Source organism: Triturus cristatus, chromosome 3_1 (assembly GCF_964204655.1).
Source record: "Triturus cristatus chromosome 3_1, aTriCri1.1, whole genome shotgun sequence".
Classification (NCBI taxonomy): domain Eukaryota; kingdom Metazoa; phylum Chordata; class Amphibia; order Caudata; family Salamandridae; genus Triturus; species Triturus cristatus.
In genome coordinates this window covers 865,160,265-865,186,102 of record NC_140583.1, presented here as the reverse complement: position 1 = coordinate 865,186,102, position 25,838 = coordinate 865,160,265, and the positions used below count along the sequence as shown (strand labels likewise).

General features: G+C 43.1%; 1 protein-coding gene across 4 annotated transcripts in view; it reads left to right on the top strand.

Annotated features, from left to right (window-relative positions):
• Nucleotides 1–25,838, top strand: part of DCAF17 (DDB1 and CUL4 associated factor 17) — a 443,011-nt gene that overhangs the window by 59,489 nt on the left and 357,684 nt on the right. For all 4 annotated transcript variants that reach the window (XR_014978925.1, XM_085645323.1, XM_085645321.1 and 1 more), the window contains exon 3: nucleotides 22,922–23,025. Coding sequence is in view for 3 of the 4 variants with exons in the window: in XM_085645323.1 (XP_085501449.1) it covers nucleotides 22,922–23,025 (104 nt within the window). In the remaining variant the exon portion in view is untranslated. The remainder of the gene's footprint in view (nucleotides 1–22,921; nucleotides 23,026–25,838) is intronic.

Genomic DNA, 25,838 nt, shown 5'->3' with positions numbered 1-25,838 from the left:
TGCCTGGATACCCTCAAAGGTGATAAGCCGCGCTTTATAAGTCTACAAATTTTATTTAATTTTAACTTATCTTGATGGCGTGAATACTTGGTTGTCATGTAATGACGTTAGGTGTGATGGGAATGGTATGAACAGGCAGGATCGACCCACTGTATCCCTCACCTCCAGTAAAGCGCTGGAAATTTGATTACAGTGGACATTTTGGAGTCTGTTTCCTCTAAAGCCAAACCAGGTCCCACAAGGATCTTCCACTACTGCCCTATCCATATGGACCGAGTGTTTATCTGTCTCTCTTCGTAACCACTCTTCAGTGTTTCACAGGTGCGCCACTTTATAGTAGTTCCCTCTGGTAGGGAATCCAAGTCCCCGTTATCTCTTGCAACTCTTAGAAGTTCTGATATTCTAGGAGACTTCCCTTGCCACTCGAAGTAGAGGGGGGCCTTCTTTAGGTACTTCAATATCCTCTTCCCTATCCTGACGGAAACATGTACTGCAGTTTTTGTCTGATATTTATCTTTATGGTTACCCAGCCTCGACACACATAAATCTTTCTAATTTTGTTTAGAACAGCTTTTATTTCTTTAAATGTGCAGTGTCAAATGTGTTTATAATGAGTAAATATTTCTGTTTTGGTGGTGAAGAAGTAACCTACAGAAAGACAAAGCAGGAGAGAGCTTATTAGTTAAAAAGTCACGTATTGATGCCTTTCGTAAAGTTAGTCTGTGTAGGTTCTGACCGGATGGCTGCTAGGAGTGCATTCCACATTTTTAGCGGCTGTAGTGGGGAAAGAATCGATCCCTGAGAGATACCTCAGTTAAATTTTTTGACCACTGATTGAAAAGCTGACAAAGAAATATTCTTCTGCTGGTCGCAGAGAAATGATGTGATATAATAAATGGCATGGTCTCCCAGTCCAGCTTTCAATTAAGAGTTTAACAAAATGGAGGGTGTGAGAAATTGGCCTGGTATATGCTGTCCACTAGTTATAGTGGGCACCTTGCACCAGTCCAAACAACCCTTATTGATGATAGGTTTAAAGACAACCTTTATTGAAAGCTATCCTAGTGGTAGCTATGGAGAGCAGCCTTCAGGCTAAGTCTTGAAGGGGTGTAAAGCAGCTTGGTTTACCAGATTATAACCTCTTCAATAACTAAATGAAGGGAGAACCCCACAAAGTATATATAAAATATATGTATTTATTTATAAACACTCACTACTAATCTCTTTATGTAGAATCCAAGATACACAATAATATAGTTCTAAAACGACAGTAAATAGCACAATATATAATGGGCCCTAGGGGCGGACCAAATCATATATTAAGAAAGTGGCAGAGGAACCACGACTTGACTAGACACAATGCTTAGAGCACGTAGAATCGCTGGGACCCCAAGAAACCACCCAAGGCAGTGACACAGGAGACCCACGGGGGACGCGTGCAGTGTGAGAACGCAGGCGCGGGCCCCGTACTATTCTATGGGAAAGTCGCGGTTGGAATTTCAGAAGTTAAGGACACTTAGAGGACTTTGAGCAAACCCCTTTAGACTTAGGGGGTTGGGAATCGTCGTTGATTTCAATGGCGATCTGCTGCAGAGTGCTGCTACCGGGAAGAAGAAAAGTGTCCGGTGTGATCCAAGCCTGGATCGAAGATCAGAAGAACCCTACAGCAGAGGGGACAGAGTCTGGATCAGTTGCCAGGGGCACGATAGACGAATGCCCACCCATGTCGAGTGTTTCAGGTGCGAAGAGGTGAAGCTTGACTCTGCAGCCACGAGGACCAGGAGGCGTCGACGATGACCAGGAGCTGGATTCGAGCTGTCCCACAAAGGATGTCGAGTGCTGCGGTCTCGGTGCTCGGATTGAACCCAACAAGCCTTGGCAACAGCAACCCACGCAGGAAGAGAAAAGATGCTTTGGTGCGGACCAGCAAGGTCCTGGGGATTCCCCAAGCGATGGAGAGTCAGGGCACGTCTGGAGCAACGAGGTAAGCCCAATTAAAGTTAGAGTTGCCTTCATAGGGACCCACCAGTCGACGGACCAGGGATCGCAAAGGGACCTCGAGAGAAAACACAAAGGGCCAGCTCACGGAACACTTGGGGAGTGTAGGCGGGCAATCTTCTGTGGAATTGCTGCTCGGGGTCCGGGCTACAAGTAACCCAAAGCTCAGCTGCAGGAGTCGCTGGAAAGCTGATGCTTCTGCAAAGTGACGCGGTGTCCAGGGGTTCGGGTTGCACGGTCGCCAAGAGGGACTTGCTGTGGGCACTGATCAGCCTCTAAGACCACGGAAACCCACCTCCTGTGTTGCAAAATTCTTCGGATTCCGTCGGGAGCTTCGGAGATGCAAACCGGTCAGATGCGTCTTTGGTGCCTGCCTTGCAGGGGAGTAACTCCTTTACTCCAAGGGAGATTCTTCAGTCATCTAATTCAGTGTAGATCGTCGATGTTCCAGGATTCTGTATCAGAGTTTCGTCCAGGTGTAATCTAAAATCCTGTAGCCAGGGGTTCCTATCTTATACCCAAGGAAGGGGTTGGACAAACTCTAGGGACCCACCTATGGGAGGGTCAGGAAAGAGGGGTGGCTACACCCATTTCCTTTGTCCAGTTTCACGCCAGAGCAGGGGCTGGTAGCCCCTGCAACCGGTTTGAGCTGGACTATGCACAGGGACACCAAATGTGCCCCCAGTGCAGATTTCAATGCACTCTTGGTGTGCACCCACCTAGCCACAATACACTAAAGCCTGTCTGGGAATGGTGACACCTCCCTGTGACAGGAAACCTATTGTCCAGGCCTCCCCTCCCGGAGTTTCGTCCAGCAGCAGGAGGGCAGACCCGTGTCTGTGGCTGGCAGCATCCATTTTGTGATGCCAGGGCTCTGTTAGTTGGTGCCGGGTATACTGGTGCTGTCATGTCTCTCCCTCTAGAAGGGTGGGATCATACTCCCACACCAGTTACTGGTGTAGGGGTATGATTCCACGGTGTTTGACACCAAACACAACATGTTTCCGTGCAGCCATCCCAAAGTTAGCATTTACCATTTGGTTATAATGCACTTAAGAGTATATGGTTTGGCTGCATCACAAACAACCCCGGAATAAAGGTTCCGAAGGCTGCAGAGGGGCTCTGTTCATGGATAGGCACCCTCTCACATAAAACCCATCACCCTGCCTTCATGATTGTGAAGGCCTGCCATAGGGGTGACTGATAGGTTTACATGTGCAGTGATATGGAGAGAGATAGTGAACCTATATCTCAGTAAGGGGTGCATGCACCACCTTACCCAGGCTGCAGTAGCAGACCTGTGGTGTCATTTTGGAAGGCTTCCCAGGGGTGGCATAATACATGCTGCAGCCCCTGGTAGGCCTCTGGGATACCTATGCCCTGGGTACATAGTATACCATATACTAGGGACTTATAAGGGTACCCCAGATTCCAATCTGGAGTATACCTAAAGTACTGGTAATCAATTTAAAGGGGAAAGCAGATAGGCTGGGGTCCTGAATAGCAGGATCCCAGTGAAACTAAGTAAAAAACCAGCAAAGGACCAGGAAAAGAGTGGGGGCAACCATGCAGTCAGATTCCACCTTCCTACTGAGGGTTCTAGAGTGCCAAAGGCTGCTGACAGTTTCGACAGCACCAGGGCCGGACGCCTCCATAATCAACCAGGCAGCATCAGAGGTCATCAAGAGCTGAGAGAACTACCAGTTCAATGTTTGGCTCAGTTTAACAGGAAAGGTCTTGTAACAACATCTTTTTCTAGTCCAGGTGCTTAATTTGATTTCAGGTTTTTGCTGACCCTATTAATTCCCCCTCCTCCATTGGGGTCCCTGGTTCTTATGTGTTTTTTCCTTATCTTGTGATGTCAGTCCATCCAGGAAGTTTTCACTCTGACTCTCCTGCTTATTTCTTCTGGAATACAGGTTTGAGTAAAAGAAACGAAACAGATCTGCTCTAAGCCATACATGACCTCCACATTCCTTTTTGCCTTAAGTTTATTTGCTAAGAGTTGGTTGACTTTATCTTCGGTCTCATAGTCTTTCCTTTGTAGTGTCAATAATGCAATTTCATAATTATTGATCATTAGTACAGTTTCTTGGCCCTTGATAGTATTTACTTCTTTCAGTTCCTTTTTAGAACCAGTCAGTTTGTGTTTGTCTTCGGCAGTTTTCAAATCTGCCTCTAGGGGGAGGGGGGTGAGGGGGGGGGGGGGTTTGCATTAGTGCCATTATCAAAGTGCAATTCAACAAATAAAACTCGATAGCAGGATTATTCTTTGAGAGTGAAGGTTTATTCAGCTGAATGACATTTCAAGCCCAACTGGCATATCTGAAGTAACATCTCTAAACACTGGTGGTGATACGTTTACCCAGCAATGGCAAATTACCAGGCAGTTCAGTTTTCAAACAAGAAAGACAGTGTACATTCATTATAAGTGTAACAGCTACCATGAGACAGGAACAACGTGGTGCAATCCCTTACCTTCCCATGCCACCAGAAGCTGAGCTCTGCAAAATACCGTTTCTAATTTCCATTTTTAAGATCCTAAGCTGGTGCGAATGCTACAGGAGTGTTTTCACATGATCTAGTCAAGCTGGAGTCCGTCTGGTTTCATAGTTTCGTCTTAGATGCTCACACCGTTCCACTGTTTATGATTGCCGCTAGAGCAATATTCCAGCCTCTTATCACTGCCATCACAGTGTCCCATAATATTGTTCTTAGGGTATCAGGGATGTTGTTGATTTTGAAATAGTCTTCTATAGCTTTGTAGATTTCTGCTCTGTTGGCTCCATCCTGGACCCAACAGGTACAATATCAGTGTCTGACCTGAGTATGGTCGGACATTGATATTGTACCAATCTCTGCTTTGCTCACTGTATCATTGTGTAACCAGATACAAGGACCATAGATATTCTGGAATTGGCGTGGTAAACTGATGAACCAAAGGTAAAGTCCCACTCACAGGAGGGTTTTGATCTCTACACGTCAATTAATCCTGATGCATCTAGTCTCACACGTTAACCTCTGTTATATTTCTTATATGCCCTCTGGTTAAGTTTGATCCACCTACCCACCCTTGTGCCAGCACTACATAAAAATCCCCCTTTAGCACCCTGTCAGGACCTTCAGTTTTACACACTACCTTTTCTAAAATCTGTTCTAGTTCTGATTGGGGGCAATAAAGTAACCATCCTGAGTTTTCACTCCCCACCCTCATTCCTTGACCAGAGCATATCTCACCTTCATTGCCCATGAGTGTTTTAAGTATCACCAGGTTGTGTGACCCCTTGCAATCAGGAATGCTACTTCACACTTTTTTGGTGTAGCTGAAGCATAAATATGTGTACTGTAAAATTTAGATTTGAATTGTCACGACTTGCCTTAACATAGGTCAGCTTTTAGAAGGATCACTATGTCTGCTCTCTCCAGTTTCAGATATGTGTGAATCCATTTCCTCTTAGAAGGAGAATCGAGCGCCTTCAAACTCGGTGACAAGACTTCGAATCCTACAGCAAATATTTTGATATGTTCATTCTCATGGGTTCAACCTGTCTTGCTTATGTTTGTAATCATACCCTCAATCCCTCCTCCTCCTCCATCGACCCTCAAAAAAGGCACTCAAAAAAATGTATTCATTGACCGTAAAAGAAATTGTGAAGCAAAATTAAATAGTTAATTGTCTATCATTTTTTTCCTTTTCTCTCGGTGGTTTAGGCTTTTCGTGTTCAGCAATAGCTCTTTTAGCTCAGTCAGTTTGTTTGCAAAAGTAGTGAATAGGCATTTGGGAGCTAAATTTATCGAAGCATGTTGTTTTGTTATCAATAGAGTTTCTCTTAGAACCCCAATATGCATAGTGTTTGAGAATGCAGACTAAATAGGAATCATACCAGTCAAGTTTATGAAGTCCTCATACATGGTGTATGCATCTGTGAGAGAAAAGAAGTAGGAAATTGAAATGTCAGAAGGGTAAAATAACACATTAAAGAAAAGCCCAAGGCCCTCTCCCCTGCGCATTTGACTCCCAACCCACCCTTCCCTCCCTCCTTCACCAGTTGCATCCCAACAGTTGCACATGCTTATAATTGAAGGGACTGTAGTGTTTCGTCAGGAAAATCCCTTCCCCCTCACTGTTTGTAGAAGTGGTTATATTGTGTAGTTTAGAATACAATTTTAAGCATTCGACATAGAATGACAAAAGGCTAATAATGAGTAACTATAAAACATCTTGTAATATACAATAAATTCTAACATGATCTGCCAAATAAAGTGATAGGAGCGACACCAAATGGCAAATAATTATATACCCAGCTGGCAAAGATATAATCGACAAAACACACAAGATGATGGACGGAATGTTGCACATTGGTAAAACATTCACCCCCAGTCACAGATTTGGGTTTAATCCATCGTTATTTTGCTCACCACGCCACCCCAGTTCAGACATGGCCATATGCAAATCAGTCTTGACCCTGTACCTCATGGGAACAGTCCAGCCCGAACTGCCAAGCCATGTCTTCCCTGGACCGGAATCAAGCATCCTATAACCGGTTTCGGGGTTTCACCCCTCTTCAGCCAGGATAGGGTCAAGACTGATTTGCATATGGCTGGGTTCAAACTGGAATGACATGCTGAGCAAAAAAACGATGGATTTAGGCCCAGATCTCTGTACTGGGGTGAATGTATGACATTGTTCTGCATTCTGTCCATCAGTAGTTCTTTTTGCATTTGTCACCCCGAGTGGGACGGGTATGCTCAGACGTGAGTCCCGTGCTCTCCATGCCACTGGAATCAAGCTATCCTGGCTGAAGAGGGGTGAAACCCCAAAACCGGGCCTAGGATGCTTGGTTCCAGTCCAGGGAGGACCTGGCTTGGCAGTTCGGGCTGGACTGTTTCCATGAGGCACAGGGTCAAGACTGATTTGCATATGGCTGGGTTCAAACGGGGATGGCATGGTGAGCAAAAAAACGATGGATTTAGGCCCAGATCTCTGTACTGGGTGAATGTATGACATTGTTCTGCATTCTGTCCATCAACTGTTATTTTTGCGAAAGATATAATCGAGCCTGTTGCTAATTTAATGTCTTGCGATTACTAACAAATGTTGGAGAGCTCGGATTTAGGAAGTAAAAGTAAAGCAGAAAATAACAAATCAAAATGTTCTTTCAATTATTAGTATACTTCTGCCATTGCCTTGTCTCCTGGTATGTCGTAAGAAGCACAAGAACCAATTTCTGTCATCATGAGTTCATCTTGGTTTCTGATTTGTTTGCAATACACTAATATATGAAAATACCAATATTTTAATACTGCCCCTATAGCCAAAAAGTAAGATCTCTTCATTGGGCTCTCCAGCTTTAAGGTTACTAAAAAAAGTCTACCTAATCCCTGGAGCACAAATCTTGGACCCATTACAGTGCACACTTGAAAATGATCCACAGACATCAGCTCTCCATTTACAAATAGGTCTTACAAAAATGCACACAAAAGCACAATTCCAACCGTATTCTTGTAAATAATAATGAGCAGAAAGAAATCTCTCATCCGGTCTCTTCGCTCCATCCCAGTTCTTATGCGTGATCTTGCCAACATTTTCATCCATAAAATATCCAATACCCGTCAAAATACACAGAAACAATGTGCTAATTACACCCAGCAATACATCCAACAATTTTCCTTTATTGATGCAAAAAGAACACAATACTAATTTCAAGTAATTTCTATGGAAGTACTTCAGATCATCCTCAGCAGCTGTAAATCGATCTCACCTTTAATAATTAATATTGTGCATAGAAGTCTCATTGCATAGTAATATCTTTCTACATATGGGTATTGTTTCTCTTGAACTCAAACAAGGTTGAGTAAAACCTCTTGTAAAAAAAAAAAATAATAACCCTCATTTAAATCCTTTCGCTCTGTCCAATTACAGTGCTACTGCGGTCCTTCCGCAGTAGCAAAACCTCTGGAAAAGCTTGCCAATAGACACCTCTGTTTTCCCCTTGGAACACATTCTTTTCTTGATGATGCACAGACTAGTTTCTTTCTGATAAAAGCTATACTTGCTGCCGTTGATGATCTGCATTGTGCAGAAGATTTTGACAGTGTCATTGCCCTCACACAGCTCGATCTTTTGGTGGTTTTTGACACAGGAAACTGCATTTCCAATGTGTCTCGAACCACGTGTTGCCGTTACAATGCAGGTGTTGCAGCAAATCCGTCTTTACTACGCATTCCTTTACCACTCATTCCTTTACCACTCATACTGTTTAATTGACATGCTCTAAGGAAGCGGAGTTGGTATTTAGAGTCCAACGCTTTCCCTACTGTTGCGCAGACTGGAGTTGGAATTGTAAATGATACTCTTCCAAAGTCCAGCGCGTTCCTTAAAGCGTGTCATTGTAAAGCTATGCGTGGTAAAGATACATTTGTTGTAAAGACTCGCGAGTAACGACATGCATTATTAAGACATACAACCGTTTGACACTATTAACCTCTGCCTTGTGATTTCACTTTTGAACAACTTTGGCCTCACAGCCTCTGTACGTCAATGGTTTTCTTCTTTCTTAAACAACAGAACACAAGTGGTAATAGGTCAGTGTTTTTCACTTTCTTCTATAATTACCTCTGGAGTTCCTCAGGGTTCGGTTCTACATCCAAATTAACACCAATGTTCATCCTTTATGTTAATGCAATCAATGTTATATAATGTTATAATGCCGGTACACAGGTGATCGACTTGTCACCTTAACAACAAACTTTTCATTTCCATTAACATCAGAGAATGTCTCCCAAGAGTGAAGGAATGGATGGGCCTCAACCGGCATTCTGTCAGTTCTCATCTTATTCCTCCATCATCCCCTTCCAACCCCTGATTTTTATATCTGCCTGAAGGTAACTTTTAGCTGTTTGTTGTCGAGCACAGCACCAAAACCTACAGTGGGCTTTGGGCCTGCTTATTGCTTACCATTGGTTGGCTCTCTTGTCAATCTCAGGTGCTTACATCTCAGTCAATGGCTTTACTTCAAGTGCTTCCTCCGGTTATTAATTAATCTCCTCTGCCCAATCTCCGCCATTGCTCGCCTGTTCCATCGCTCCACCTTCATCCTGCCACAGCATTGACTTATAGTACCACCCTCGCCCCTGTGGTGCTGCTCTCCCGCCTTGTCACTTGTTTTTGTTTTTGGAGTTCCAGGCAGCAGCCATTTGTTAGTTTCTTCTTTATCTTTGATATGTTTTCATGCATGTTTTCTAATTTATACCCCAAGATTGGCATTTGCCATTTTGGAATGCTAAATCAAATGTTTAAAGAAAATGGCCACCGCATCAGGATGCATTTATGCACATGCATGGTGATGCATATAAACTTATAAGTCATTACACTGCATCAGTTTTTTGTTTTTGTCGGTACTGTTCCTCTTCAGTAAATATTTGTATTTTCTTTTTCTCAATACGGAACAGCATTAATGAAAATCCTCGCCAAAGCCTAGCAGTCTGGTAACGCCATTCAAAGGCAATGCATATTGGTTTTGCCAGTGCTTGTTCAACATGGAGATCCTACAGGGCAGCAACGTCACCAATGTCATTGCTTTTCTGCACTCTCGGCAAGATCATTATTAGGACTCCAGATGCACATACCCTGCTAGTTCAAGTAATATTAACGCACAGCTCTACCAGCGCAGGTCAAGGTTGAAACAGATTCAGCTCTCTTAGTACAATTCAAATTTGGCCTGTCATTGTGAAGGAAAAGGCTGTCAATTTATGAGTTGAATGAAAAAATAAACTGCACACATTCCAAAAAAATGTGGATTAAAATAATTACTTAATCTGATGTAACCTCACGAATGTTGTTTTTGTCTTGTAATGAAACCTTTGGTCTGTGGTAATGTAGGCTGCATAGTCTGGCAGTAAGAAAGCACATTTGAATGAAAAGGGCGATGAACTGCTATCAACAATTACTGCTTGTGTGCACTGAATCTGTTCATTGAAAGTTGTGACATTGACGGCAGCCATATTATCATTGTCTGAACCCATATTTTCCATCCTTACAACTCTGAAGGTCGGGATTCAACTGTTTGTTTTGCTTTCCTCTCTAAAGAGTTTTAGTAGTGCCCTTTTTTGTTTAAGGCCTTGTTGAGGTCGAATTTAATGTTTTTAGAGCAGTTCCTCTGCTAGACAATAATGTGCTTCCTTGTGGCCAACTTCTGTAAGTGTTAGTACATCATGGCGCTGCCTGCAACCTGTTCTTTCATCTCTTTCTGGCGCGTGAAGTTTAGGTGCAGCATGTTTTCAGGGTAATCTGTACCTGTTATTACTACGTCTTCCTCTTTAGTTCAACTGCACACTATTGGCTTGCCAACGTTTTGGAATCCCACTGACCATAAATGATAGGATTTCTTTTCTGAGGGAGGCAGAGGCTGGGCCAACTGTCAATGTGTGTCTCTGTCTCTGTTAGACACCAAACTGTGCTTTTTAGCCCCCTCGAGGTTTGTGAGTGATCCTTGATTAGACCATTTATCGATAACAATATTTCACAATCTGCTTCTAGGTATGTGCTCCCCAACCCAAGATACTGGTGTTTTCCCCTTCCGCTCTGATGGGGTCAGCTCTGTCTGATGCACCTTTTGATGTTTATGTACCTAGGAAAGAAAAAGAACATTGACCAATGCAGTTCATGGGAATAATGAATAGCTCTTCACACAACTATTTGTCTCTTGAGAAGGAGAAGCATCCTAGATAGTACTGGTGCTTTATACAGTTTGCCAAATATGTTACTAACATAGGGGGAATGGCCAACAGTACAGAATAACAAAATAGGAGGATATGTGAGAGAGAGAGTAAATAGACAATACGAAGAGTTGTTCGGCTACTGAGGCAAGGTACCTCTGAGAAGGTAAACTGTTGGTTCAACATCTGAATCTTGCGAACTGAGTCCACTAGAGCAGGACTCCAAAATTCACGATGAGGCTCTACACTTTATTGGCTGTGATCACAAGCAAGTTGTTGGTTTTTGGGGTGCAGTTCGAACTGAAAATGCCACCTAGATGAAAGATGGCATACACAACTGACAGCATTCATGCGCTCCTGTGCGGGAAGCGTGGTGGCATGTAGTCATACTTGCATGGAGGATGCGGTACCTCTATGGTAAAATTGAGACGTTCAAACTTGCATTCATGTTGAACAGTGACAGGAAGCTCGCCACACCAGAATCTGAGACCACACATTTCTTTCCTTAGCAGGAGTTCATTTACTGAATGGCTTAAAAGAAGTGCTCTTTAGCACCCTGCACCCAATACAATACGGCTCGTAGAAGCTTCCCTCCTTGAGATATAGCTTCCAACGAAGAGCCATTACAGAAACAGTCTGTCCTTCATTTTTCTTTTTACTACGCACTGCTGAAAGCCAGCCATTTACTTGGCACAGTGGCAGGGATTTCAGAAGAGGGGCACAATGTATATGGACTCATATTATTAATGTACGATCAATAACAATAAGGCACATGGCGACACTCATTTTAACAATGATGTCTTTAATGGCTGGATTGGCGTTGCTTGGAAAGTGAGTTTAATGATAAGGGAGGCAGATCTTAAGATCAGACAGCTTCCTAAGGAAGATTTAAGATTACAAGCAAGCTGGAAAGAGATTCTTATGGTGGGATGTCAGACAGGCCAGCAAAGGTCTGCCTATGCTTAGACTCTCCAAGGACCAGGGGTGTTCCCTCTCAAAAATCATGGCGTAGAGAAAGTATCCCCCCTGTCACTGTGGAAAAGTGGAAGAGGTGTGGCGCAGCGGCCAGGGTGCCTGACTTCGGACCACGGGGTTCACGTTTCAATATCCAGTGCCGGTGGCAGGTTAGCCCAGCACCATGTGACTCTGGGCAATAGCTCGCTTAATCTTCCTGACGGCCCCCAGCGCCCGACACCTCTGCAAAGGTAGCTATGCGCTTTACAAATGCTGGTATTTGACTAGGAGTCATGGCAGTTGATGGAAAGGGGCCTTTGGCTGTAATGCAACTGTATAGTTTATTGTTTGGTTTTTATATTGCGCATGATACCATATGTTGACTTTGTCTAGCTGCTGTAAATAGAAAGTTACCAGTTTAATGATATTTGTGACTTTATTACGTATTTAATATGCCTAATAACCCGGTATTTGTAAAGCGCTAACTAATCACTCCTAAGGGTCTCAAGGCCCTGGGGGCTGTCGGGTAGATTAAGCGAGCTATTGCCTAGAGTCACATGGTGCTGGGGTGAGCTGCTGCTGCCGCAGGGGATCGGACCGTGAACCCCGTGCTCTGGCTGCACCACAACTCTCATTTCAATATAAGTATGCTTTTTGTGTCCAAAAGATGTTTCACTATTGGATGTCCTCATATGTGTAAATGAATACCTATTCTTACTACAGTAAGGTGTAGGTACACGAGGAAAAGCTAAAGAAAACATGTCTAACCTCTCCTACTGGTGTTAAGTCGATGGTCCTATTGCTTATTTGCCCTCACCCATTTCTGGGAAAGGGACTAACAGTCAGCCCTTTCCCATACTGGGAAAGATCCAATGTCCCATCTGCTTTACCAGGTTAGTGTGAATATTCCTAAACATGCACATCTCTTGTACCTTGTGTGGCCAGGGTTTTGCACCCTGTTTGTCGTCAAAGCTCCCACCAGCGCACAGACAAGAGCCCCTGGTAGTACGTAGAAAAGTATAGAGTTGAATAAATCAAAGGTAGAAATTGTTAGTTTTTGGTCAGTTTAATCTTTTGGCAGATGTTGTGGACACTGATTAATGAAGCATTGAAATATTCTTCTCAACTGCTCACCACAGGATCCATTTTACCATCTATCATGCTAGCAATCATTGACGGCGGTTTCATTACCTGTTCTGAGACAGTTATTGTTGTGTTCTCTAAAGTCGGTGCCTCTAAAAGAAACATTTCGCACAGATAAAGGAATAATTGTGCATCTTATCATAGGTGCTTTTCTGTCTTCTTCATAACTATGTACCTTTCATTTTTACAAATGGGCTGGCAGAGGTTGAATCCTAGCCAACACAGAGACTCTGATACATAGACCATTCTGCTGTTGCCAGGCTTAAGCTGTTGGCAGGCAGTCGCTGGATGTGATTTTTGCTTCCTTTGCAGAGGTAGTGATTGATAGATCTCGTCTACATATTGTTTCTAAATTCAGCCCCCTTTTAGAAAATCCCCCCATAATATGGGTGATAGACCTCTTGGCGTCAGTGAATGGTTATGGTCTGTTCCCGATGAGATAGTGCTGGAGAAAGTGTTTAAAATCACATGCTCCAAATCTAACAAACCCTGGTACTCAGGCAAGAAGTAGTATAAGTCTTGTCAAGTAGAGGAAAAACAATGTGTGTAGAGAATAACACATGCAATAAAGTGATCTTTAAGCAAGCACAAAAAGATTATAAAAATGTGGTAAAGATTGCTTCAGAGCCGAGGGGATCTAGGTTTCGAAACAGGTTAGAGGAACAATAACGATAACATGTCTGCATTAGTGTAGTATTATCATCGCCAGCCGTAATAAGGTCTTAACCCACAAAATTGTCTGTAGAGGGGGATAGTTTGACAGAGAAATCTTCCTTGTTATCATTGGGCCTACAGATAAAAAAATAGTGTAAGGAATTGGTCTCCAAAAATGCCGCACATTCTCCAAGCACTTTTCCGTTTTGAGGCGAATGTGTCGCCTCAAATATAAAGTTTGCTTTACCTAAACAAATTGAAGACCCCTTTGGTTTCTGGAGAGGCGTTGGAATGGGACTGGATGGGGAACCAAAACACCTCCAGGCGCTGCTTGTCTGTATGGATTAAGCGAGTTTCATTGAGCAGCCCCATATAGAATTCTTAAGAATTAAGACAGCACAATAAAGCTCTGAGTTTCATCGGAGTCTTAAGTCCTTGAACATTGACTGTATTCATTTTCAGAATCCCCCATAGGCGTTCAGATCGAAACATTTTCTTAATACCAACTCTTTGACCATATTGAGGACAATGGGTCTAGGCATCGTTAAGCACTGTAACACGTACAACAAGCTGTTATACTGAAGTTGTCTCTTGACAGAAAGACCTAGCATTAAAACGCTTTTAACAGACCATTGTTGTCTGTGACCCAACAGGCTAATGAAGGTAAAAGAAAGCAAGATATGGAAGAAAAATAAATGTAGCTCAACAAAACAGGAGAAAAAGAAAGACATTGGGCAAAACTGATTATTAAGAAAGCTCATCCCCAAGATCTAACACAGCACCCAGAGAGGGAAAGACAGGGATAGCTACTAGGACTTGGGCACACCCCCTCATAGCCCACTCATCCTTGATAAGTTGTGATCCAGGAATTAGAAAAGAGTAGAAATAACAAATTTGAAATTCATAGATATTGTAAACCTAACCAGTAATTTTGGTTCACCTTGCATTTTTTTGCCTCACGTAAGCATAAGTTAAACTAGGACTGAAAGGATACATTGGTTCCAATATGAGCTTGTCAGAAAATAGTGGGGTATTTACCAAATGGTAAATACCGTTAATCCAGGGTGAGGTATTTACCACGTGTTGAAAATACTTCCTATTCTGAGTTTTGAAAGGGAAAATTGTGCCTTACGTGCAGCATCAGTTTTTAACATTTCACATTCCTCATGATTTGCCTTTTTCCAGGGCTCCCCCTACCCCCATCCTTCCGATAAGACTCTGCAGGTTTGACCTGCTGGAGTTTATCGTGGGAAAACTGTGAGTGTGATAATTAACACAATTCGTAATTCCAATTCCCTTGCAAATACCTGTTTGCACAGGAATCTGAAGTTAGCCCTTAACTCGTAATGAGGATCTTAGTGTCCTCTGTGTCCTCGAAAGTTCAGTAGAATACAATCAAAGGTCTCCCTTCTCTTGGCAAAGAGTCCCAATTTGCGGCTTTTAGAAGGTGTTTGCATCTTCCTAGTATAGCAGACATACCTGTTGGATGCTCTCCAGCATCTGAAGGTTTCAGCCCTACTATTAAATGAGTGTTGTTTACCATTGCGTGTAAACAGCAGTCTGAAGTACAAGCCCAATCAGTAGAGGATTTGTTTTAGATGAGCGGTAGCGTTTTTCATACCCCTTAATGTTCCTACAGTCATTGCTGAAACATCTTGGAAAATTGGAATTGCCATCCTTAAACTTTATCTTTTCAGTCTTGGGGGTTGTTGTTAGAATTTCCTCTTTGATTTGATAAGTGATGAGCTCTTGTAACATCTAATGCAAGGTTTTTCAGAATTCAGACGGTATATAAGACACAATGAGTTCTGTCAAGAACACTTTTGTAGTTGTTGGAAGCAGTGGTGAAATGGATTAACAATGGCCTTCTACTTCTGAGTTGAGTATTTTTCTTATTAATGCCTCAATTGCCTAGTTCATTATCTAGCAATGATTTTTGACATCATCAGTGGTTTTATTTTTTTTTAAAGTATTTTATTATTTTTACATTTAAAATGCTTAACATGGCCCAGTAGGCTTGCATACAACAGCAACATTATAGAAAATTAAGCAAAAGAGAAGCAAACACCTGCCCGCTTATTTCCTACTCCACCCCCTCCCACAATCCATCAATAATAGCAAAGGAAGTCCAAGTGTTAGTCGTCTCACACCCACCCAACCTGCGCTTTTCCCCTGAATGCCCAAACTTCCTTGTCAACTCGGTGATGCAGGGGACGGACTGGCTTCAACTCTATGGCCCAATAGTCTGCCTATAGTGTCCAAATCTTGGGGTGTTAATGGGGGCAGCCCCTCGCTTTATATACCGCCGCTCCCAAGCCCATAAAGTGGTCCATCTTTCACACAGCGAATGATTGGGGAGCCATTCTTTCCATTGTTGTGCTATACCCCTTTTTACTAATGTTGACCTAAAAATAAACAGTCCCAGTTTATATCTATCCCCACTTAAATTATCTAGAACATGGAGAAGGGTGAGTCTCGGGTCCATGTGCCATGTCAAAACCCTGTCCAAGCAGACTGTCAACTGTGCCAGATTCAGCGTGGGACAGCTCCACACTATGAGTAAACGTGCCACATTGAAGATAGGACAGGAAGGCGATCACCGCCATCCACCAAATCCTTTGACGCGTAAAGTAGACCCTGTGAAGATATTTGAACTGAATCAGCTGGAGTCTGACTGCAGTGGCAGCCATGCGAGGCGTCCCTAGGATTCCTTTCCAATCCTAGGTCTCTAGTGTCCCCACATCCACCTCCCAGGGGCCCGGTGGGCACCTAGTATGTTGCACTGGTTGGAGATAAGCTTCTGATATATTTTCGCAACTTTGTGGTCAACTAGTTCGCCTATGAGAAGTTTCCCCTCCAATGGATTGAATTCAGGAAGATCAGACTAGGTGGTAATGCAGGGGTGTCAGTGCAATGCAGTGCTGAAGATACAGGTGAAATTGGCTTCCGTGGAGCTGAGACTCTGCCTGCAGGGTCTGGAAAGACTTGGGGACCGTTCAGCACATAACCTTCCCCAAGGTAGATATCCAGATGAGGTCCCTTTTATAGAAGCCCTCTAGGGCAGCGACCTGCAAGAGCATACGTAACCTGCCAGAGCAGCGCCCACTCCGTCAGCATTGCTCACCATCTCATCCATCGGAGTAAAGAGCACCATAGATTCAGTACCACTCTCGTTGCTGGGGGAAGGCCGTCGCCACTGCCCCCACAGTATAGAGAAGGAGAGAGATGCCCCAATTGCCCATTTTACTGATTCGTGAGCTGGGTCCCCATTGGAGGTAATATCACCAGTCGTTTATTATCAGAAGGTGGCATGCAAGATAATACAATTCGATCGATATATGCTGCGGCTATACCCCCACAGTAAGTGGATTTGAAACATTTGCTGAGGGCAATACAAGAGGTCCCACACTCCCATAGAAAAGTAATAAGGATGGAATTCAGCTTACAGAACCATTCTCGTGGAATATTATATGGGAAGTTCTGCAATTGATATAGGAATCGGGGCAAGGACACCATGTTGAAAATGGCAGACCGTCCAGTCAGGAGCAAAGGGATGCCTGCCGAGAACACCATGGACTTAGACATATTAATGTTGAGGCCCAAAGTTTCCCCAAAGATGTTCATAAAATGCAGAATACAGGGACCTGTGACATCAGGCATGGTAAAGAAGAAGAGGACATCATCGGCATAGAGTGCTATTCTGTCGGAGAGACCCTCCCCCACTCAAGCAATGCACTTAAGCTTCCATCCTCACCCACATCGCCAAAGGCTTCATGGCAAGAGCAAACAGCTGGGGGCACAGGATAACCCTGTTGCATTTCATGCTGTACAGGAAACGTATCAGTCCTGACACCAGCTATCATCACCAACGCCATCAAGTCGGTATACAATAATTTAAGATAAGAAAGAAACAGAGGGCCAAAATGTAGGCATTAAAGTAGGAGAAACAAGTACTCACAGCTCAAGGAGTCAAAGGCTTTGTCGATATCAGCCAGAATTATCACTGCTGGTCCCCCCAACCTACCGGCAAGCACCAGTGCATTATATAAACAGCGAATTAAGTGATGGATGGCATAAACCTCGCCTGATCAGGATGTACCAGATCAGGAACGAGGTGTATCAGCGTATTCGCAAGTGCTTTAGCAAATATTGTGACCTTTAGGTTCAGTAAAGAAAATTATCAATATGAGGAGTGTTCATCGGCTGGTCAGTCAGGCTTAGGAAACACTACAATCTTCTCATGTGCCAATCGGGCAGCAAGACTGCACCGGTCGCCGCAGAGAGGACCACCCCCAGCAAGTGTTCCTGGAGCTTGGGCATATAAGCTTTAAATAAAGGGTGCCTTGGGCCCGAGACCTTCCCAGTATTTAACCCTGCCGGGGCCGACAAGAGCTCTTCCCCGGTTAGGGCGTTGCCCATCAGTTCACGATTGGTTGATGAAGGGTTATAAGGGGGAGAGCCTGTACAAAGTCCTTTATCTGCTCCCTTGACGAAAGCTCCCTCTGAGTGTAAACACTCTCAAAGTTGACAGCGAAGCTGCTTGCAATCTCAGTGGGTCCAGTGACCAACGTGTCAGATAGCTCCCTGATTAGGGGGATAGAGGAGGATTGAGGAATACTCTGACATAGTCTATGAAGCATCTTACTCAACTTGTCCCTCAATTGATATATGGGGTTTTGGGCCACCTGCAATGCCAGCTTGGCCTCATCCAGCATGGTCTGCTGGTATTGCTACTGTAAAAGATCAAGTTGCCTGTGCACCGCATGGCCATCACTCCGACGACCCCGAGTGTCTAGCTCCGAAATACGGGTCTCAAGATCTATTAATTCTTCTGCTCTGCACCGCCACTCCCTAGTGCAAAAGCTAATGTCAGGCCCTCGTAACGTGGGTTTAAGGGCTTCCCACAGCGTCGGAGGGCATGCCACCGAGTCGATATTATGCATGAAATATTCTTCAAAATAGATCGCTTCATGTGCCTACGGTATTCTGTGTTCCAGAGTTACCAGGGTGATAGGTGCCAGCGGAAGATTGAGCATTTGTGGTCCACGCCGAGCCTCAAGGCCACATGGGAATGATTGGAAAGTCCCCTAGCCAAAACGTTAATGTTAGAGTCCCTATCCATATATATATGTGGAACGAGGAAGTAATCAAGTCAGGAGTAGGAGCCGTGGGCAGCTGAAAAGAATGTATAACGCTCACTGAGGCAAGGTGTGCCCTCTCTACATCCATCAGACTCAGCGCAGATAGAAAGGATGATAAGCGTGTTGTCCCAGTCTCTGATTGCACTCCTTGTGGACGGCACCGATCTGCAGAAGGGCTTACAACACCATTCCAATCATCAGCCCCCCCCAACACCGTGATCCCCCAGGAAGCTTGCCCCACAGCCTCGTCATCAGGTCCACAAAGGATTGTACGGGGGCATAAACACACACCAAAGTAAGAGATTACTCATACAACGTACACGTTACAGCAATGTATTGACTGTATTGGTCTGTTCGTGTCTTGATATGCAGAAAAGGGACTGTATTTTTGATCAAGACGCCAGTGCCCCTGGATCCCCTTGAGGACCCAGAGTGAAAAACCTGTTTGTACTTAAAGTGAGCCAGGCACTGAACTTTGTTACCAACGAGGTGAGTCTCCTGGAGACGCAGAATATCAGCCCCGCTTAGCAAGTTTTAGGACTGCCCCTCCTTTAACCTTATCTAGTAGGCCATTTACGTTCCATGATGCCACCCGCAAGTGGCCTATAGGACTAGTCTGTGTTGGGTCACCCATAGCGTTGTGGGACAACATCATCGACATATGAGGTGTGCGGAGAAATGGGCGCAGGGCTGGCATACAAAAAGAGCAAGAGAGAAAAACATTACAAATAAAATCAAGGACGAAAATGCGCCAAGTACAATAGAAATAAGTTTTCAACCTTCTTCCCCCCATACTTCAAGAACAGGAAGTAGCTGTTGCAGGGCAGACCATCGCTAGGCCCCAACAGGGAGCTCCATCAGGCCTGTCCCAATGATGTCCATACCCAACATGAACAAACAATCAGGGGAATCAAGTATCCACTCGCAAAGTCTTATGGTCACCAGTAAGACTGTTCACATCAAAATTTGTATTTGACGCCAGCTGAAGTGAAAACCCCACCATTGTCACTTAGAAGGCACTATGGTTGATGACTGAGAGGCAGGGGGCTAACCACCAGAAGCTGTGATGTCAGCGATCCACCGAAAGCTCCTCCAAGATGAACAAGACCTATTGTGGCGCTTTGCCGGAGTCTTTGAAGGCCTGTCACGGCTGACCCCTTGGGAAGAGTCGGAGTCAAAGTTTGTTGAAGTATGGGGCTTCACATGGATCCTTTTGTTGGTCCATTGACTTACTCTGGCATGTCAAAAAAGAGCGTCTGAGACTGATATAGGACTTTGAGTTTCGCTGGACAAAGAAGCATGTACCAAATGTTGAGATCGCGGAGATGTTGTTTGGGTGCCAGGAAGGACTGTTGTTGTTGCTGTACCATTTTGGTTTAGTGCGAGAAGATCATAGATTGTGGTTGGTACAGAATTTTGTCTTGGAGTCAAGCATGTTTAAAGATGGCAGCTATGTCCATGTCGTTCAAGAGCTTTGGGATGACTGGTCTGGGCCTAGCCCATGGAGGAGGACACCGCACCAGAGCCCTATGGGCCGAATAACCACAAAGGAAGAAGAAAGGGCCTCTAAGGGAATCAACGTATGGAGCCATTGGTGCAGGAAACGTTCCATCAAAGGACCATCACACCTCTCGGTGAAGCCAATAAATCGTAGATTGCTGATAAGTTTTAATAAATACTTCCAATAGTACAACTCTTGCAGTTAGTTTACCATGATCAATCGAAGTTTTTAGCTTTTTGTGGGGAGTTTGCAAAATCCTATCTTGGGAATTTGATATTTTTTCAGAACTCGTTGGTTAAGAGGTGGGTATTGCCTTCTTTAGATGGCGATTGACTGCATTGTCTTGTGGGGTAATGTTGTCAATGAAGCTGGTAGCTTGCCAAATCCTTCTTTAGGCGTGGGTTGCATTGGCTGTAACTTGTCTTTGATGAACAGGAGCTTAATTCCTTTGGATTTAGCTGTAGCCACATTTACAACTGAGCTTTTAAATAGTCACTTTGTTTAAAAGCCACCCATTGAGGCAATCTGACAATACTGGCAGCACAGTGTTTCCTAGTGGTAGATAATAGAACAGAGTGACTCAGGACAGTGGGTCTGATGTCTGCTATCTAGGGAGCAGAGTGGGAAGAAGCAATGAAACAGTCAACCATTGGAGAAAACAATAAGTCCATCAGACACAATCTAGAGGGCCAAAACCAACCATAGAGCCAGCACCCCACATAAAAGCTTGTTCCCTTGTCATATTGTGTGCTGCTTGGGGGTGGCAGCACAGAGTAATCACTGTTAAGCTTCTTGAGTAATCTGATCACATCTAAATCTCAGTGAAGCAGCCACACCACAGGGCATGCTGCACACCTGTCCCAGGAGGACATGTGCCAGATCTCCAGAGCTGTGCTTTGGGACAAAAACACAATGGAAGAGGTGCTCAATGCACACAAACAGATCATACGGGACTCCTGCAGTCTTTCTTGTGCACTCAGCTCATCTCTACTTTCTAATCAAGCATCCGAGCTCCCCAGGATGTCTGTACTGAGTTCTGTGTATCTCTTCTCTGAAGTGTCACTCCAGGGCTGCTTCCCCTTATGGAGCATGGATCGCTGAGTGTCTTTAGCAGGACTGCACAGCTCTCTCCTGTGGCCATGTCAGGAGCGACTGCTTCCCATATGCCTGCTCTCTCGACATTAAACTCTGCCACCCATCCCAAAATGCATCAGAGGAAAAGCATCCAGGCTGGGGAGGTGGTTGTGGATGTTCGAGCGCCAGTTGTCTCAAAAAAATGATTTAAGGATGCAGAAGGGCTTTCCTGGCTTCATCGGGGTCCATCATTAATGGGATAATTGTCTATTTTGTCAGTGTACATCATCTGAATAGAGACTAAAGCAAAGTTTTTAACATTAAATCTTGCTCACCCTTAACCCTTGTAAGGCAAAATATCTTCAGCTACCTAGTAAGGACATTAACCCTAAATTCCTCTTTAGGCATCGGTCACATTCTTGTACTTTCAAAGGATGCTACTACAATTCCACTTCTTTATGAAGTTAAGACCCACGTATTCCTATTACTGCTTGATTTCCCCTCTTTATGTTGCCACCAGTGTCACCTGAAACTTTATTATTGTTCAACCATTGGCTTCCCTGGAGAACAATGTAATCTTGGACTCATCACACGGAGCAGAAATTACGTTTGGGACTTGTTGCAGTTTTGGAAGATTTACAGTCAACCCTTGATGAAGGGTGTTCTGCCATCATGATCCTTTTAGCTCTCTCTGCCAACTTAACACTGTCTCTTTCCCCATTCTGCTGAGACGCCTAGCAGCAATGGAGGCGGGGGAAATGACTGTTGGAAGCCCATAGTCTAGGCAGTGCTTGCCTCATATCTTGACTATTGGAAATCTCTTTATGTGAGGCCCCTCAATTAGCTTGTTCGCAGACTACAAGGAATTGAAAACTCTACTGCCTGACTTGTCCTTGGTACCCATATGATAGATCCAGTTTCCCATTGTGTAACTTCGATGGCCCCAAGTGGCCAAGTGCATTTGCTATAAATTGAAGGACATTTGCCACACAGGTCTTTTACAACAGGGACAGGCTTTTCTGTTAACATGCTTTACCAAGTATGTCTCTTTACATGACTGGGGTGGTGTTCTGCATCTCTAATGAAAGTGCAGAGAGTAAGTAAACAAGCGCGGGTGTTCATGCTCTTTCACTGCACACAGGAACATGTGGAATCTTAAACCTTCTGTGATCAGATATGCTGTCAATCTGTGTGTTTTGAAAAGTGTTAAAAACCCAGCTCTTTATCATTTGACCTAATCTGAAAGCTGCAGGTTCTCTTCTTTGATTTACTACTTTATAGCCGCAGATGCAGCTTATACATTCTCAAAATAAATAAATACTAAGGCAAAAAAAGACTCCTGTGGGAACTCTATCTATACTAGCCGTGGTCAATATTTCATACTCAGTCTGACTAATTGTTCAATGTCTTTACTTTCTTAATTACTTGGTCTTTTGTGAAATAAAGTCATTTTCCTTGTATATTCACAAGCTGTGTACTCGCAAAGGTTATGTGATAGATTTCATTACAGACTTTAAAAAGGACTCAAAGGTGTTGCTATGGTATAGATTACCAAGAATTAAAATTGTTTCAAATTGTTTTCTCGTGTTGGTGCATTATGATTAGTATAGGATTGTAAAATATAACAAAATATGATATATGAAAACAACTACTGAAACCCCTATTGTATATTCTGAAACAAATGAATATTTGAAGTATGCATTTAGAAGCTGCAAAAATGAACCAATTTGTATTTCAGAAAAGCACGAAATTCCAGAATGTCTGGACAAAACATTCCAAATCTCCTATTGCGTACGAAAGAGGAAGAATTTACTTTGAGAACTATCGGTGCTGTTTTAACAGGTAAATCAAACCTACTGAAATCAAGTTTGGTCACTGCTCTTACATTTAATTGAGTGTTTCAATTAGTTTTTAACTCCATTTTAAAACCATTGATGCCGAACATGTTTGTAATAATTTTAGAAAGTTATTATTTTTGTGCCTTGCCTGACCGCAGATGGGAAGGAAATCTTATTTGAAATGAGACTGTTGTTACTGATAAGCAGTATTTTGTAAAGTTAGGACCTCAAAGCACTTGACGTTGTAGTGTTGATTTGCGTTTTTAAAGAATTGGAGGTATGCTAGATGGGTGAGTCAAGAAATTCAAAAGAAGCAAAAAGAAATATTTAAAAATGAAGAAATATATTGAAGTAAAAAGAGTGTAGGAAAAGAACAGAGAGAAAAACATAATACATTGAATGATTGGGAGCATTGACCGTCAGATGGCAAGCGCGCAATTCAGATCCATGCTTCTCTTCATTATCTTACTATTGATATCTTCAATCCTTTAGTTCTGTCTCTGGAAAATTCTATCTCTGATAGATCGCTTTTTACACAGCAATACATCTCTTGGTGGTAATACCACCCCCTGCTACTATGCCTTCTAAATGTGAAAGCAACTGCCGCAAGATCTAAATATGTCTTTTTGGGCAGTAGCGTGAACCCCCAGGCCTTATTTTTGTTTTATTTTTCCTCTGGTGTTTTGTAGATGAGGTTCTCTGATCTCTCTTAAACTTGATTTGCATTTTCTTTATGTGTCACTTAACTAATTAAAGTAATGGCAAGAGGGGTGGGCACTAAGGCATTGCTGGAGGTGGGACCAATCAAAAGTAATACAAAGGATATGTCCCCAGTTGACCATCAGTCTTCACAATGAACTTAATCCTTTTGTTACATTAATTCCTTTTAATTTATTAAATATATAATTATGGTCATATAGCAATGCTCAACTATGCACATTAAAAGCCTATTTGAAAAAATGTAATTGTAAACTGAGAGCCTTTTTTAAATCCTATTTCACATATTTACTACCTCCTACAACCAACTGTTCCCGTTGTTGCAATGTTTCATCTTGCATGTAAATTTAGGTTGGTATGTTTCAGGAGACCAGGTTTGATTAAAGATCAAGAAAGGGAATTCATTCCAGAGTGCCCTTCTTGGTCTACCTCCCTCCTAAAATGGAGAACGTTATTTCTCCATGCTGCTTATTTGAAAGAAAGATTTGTTACGTTATGGGCATGCTCAGCTTACCTTTTAAATATTGTTTGATACCATTTAGGATATTGTAAGATCCTTTATGAGTCTGGGGCCATTAGCAAACATTCTGGCACATAACGTTTGCGTAGTGTAACCGTCTCAGTAGTTATATCTGAACTTAAGACATTGAGCTTCACAGAAGGAGAAATTAACAAGTTAATACTTTACGTCTGACTTTGAACACAAGCTCTTTAGCCTCTACCATGAATGGACAATATGAATCAAACAAATTAATTAGTCTGCGCAAGAAGCATATAAGAACTTTGTTACATGGAGAAGTACTGATTGAACATTTGAGGTATAATCTGATCCCAGAAAGATTCAAGTAAAAAAATATTTATGTGATTTTCACCAAAGATGATGAATATAAAATTAATTTTAATAGCGTTGACACCTGGGGCCATATGTAGGTAAATTACATTTACCGATTCTTAAATACCGAATTTTACCGATTCGTTATTTATGAATCGGTAAATGTAATGTAGGTAAATTATTACCGATTCGGTAAATGTCGGTATTTTAGAATCGGTATTTACCGAATCGGTAATGGCAACTGGCTTCCCATTCATTCCTATGGGCCTGGAGGCCCATAGGAATGAATGGGAAGCCAGTTGCCATTACCGTTTCGGTAAATACCGAATCGGTAATGGGTGAGGCATCATCATGGGTGGCAGGGTGTCACATTGACACCCTGTTGCACCCCTGAATCGTCCATGTGTGCACATGTGGCGCACATACATGCCCTAAGGGCATGTATGTCTGCCACATTGCACACTTCAAATTGCACAAAAATGCTTTTTTACAGGTATTCGTCATTTACCATCAACTTTTAGTTGGTGGTAAATAACGAATCCCCACACCAACGAGACACTCCCCCTACATATCATTTCAGGATTCGGTATTTACCGAATCGGTAAAATTACAGATTCGGTAATTTTACCGATTCGGTAAATTACCGAATCCTGAAATATGCCCCCTACATAGCAAAAGCCAAAATACCGGTCGGTAACGGGATATTTACCGAAAATCGGCCGTTACCGACCGGTATTTGGCTTCCTACATATGGCCCCAAATGTTTAAGGGATCGGATGTTCTTGTCAGTCACAACAGCAGACAGATTGAGTAGAAAAGAGCTTGAGGTGAACAAGCCATTTGAGGAAGAGATCAGAACCAATCACACAATTGATTATGCTAAGGCAATGTTTGAGCAAAGTGATAAATAGGTCAATTCAATGCTACACATCAAGACTAGAAACTTCGGATGGGCATTGCAAACTATAAACTATAGAAGACATACTCTATCTGCAAGCTCATTTGTACGCTAAATCAGAGAACAGCCGAGTGTTTCACTAGCTCTAAGGAAGATGTAAAAGGAGATTTATCCGTTTTTCTTAGTGCTTCTCAACTAAATACAGTGGTTAACAAAACTCCCCAAAAAGCAGCTCTGAACAAGGTGGAAGAAGAGCCCCCTTTTTTAAAATCTTTTTTTGGATAGATCTGCCAAAAGGGGCTAAGGAAAAGTAACTGCAAGATTATGGATCAGGGGAAATATAAACAAGAACAACAACCTACAAAAGTCA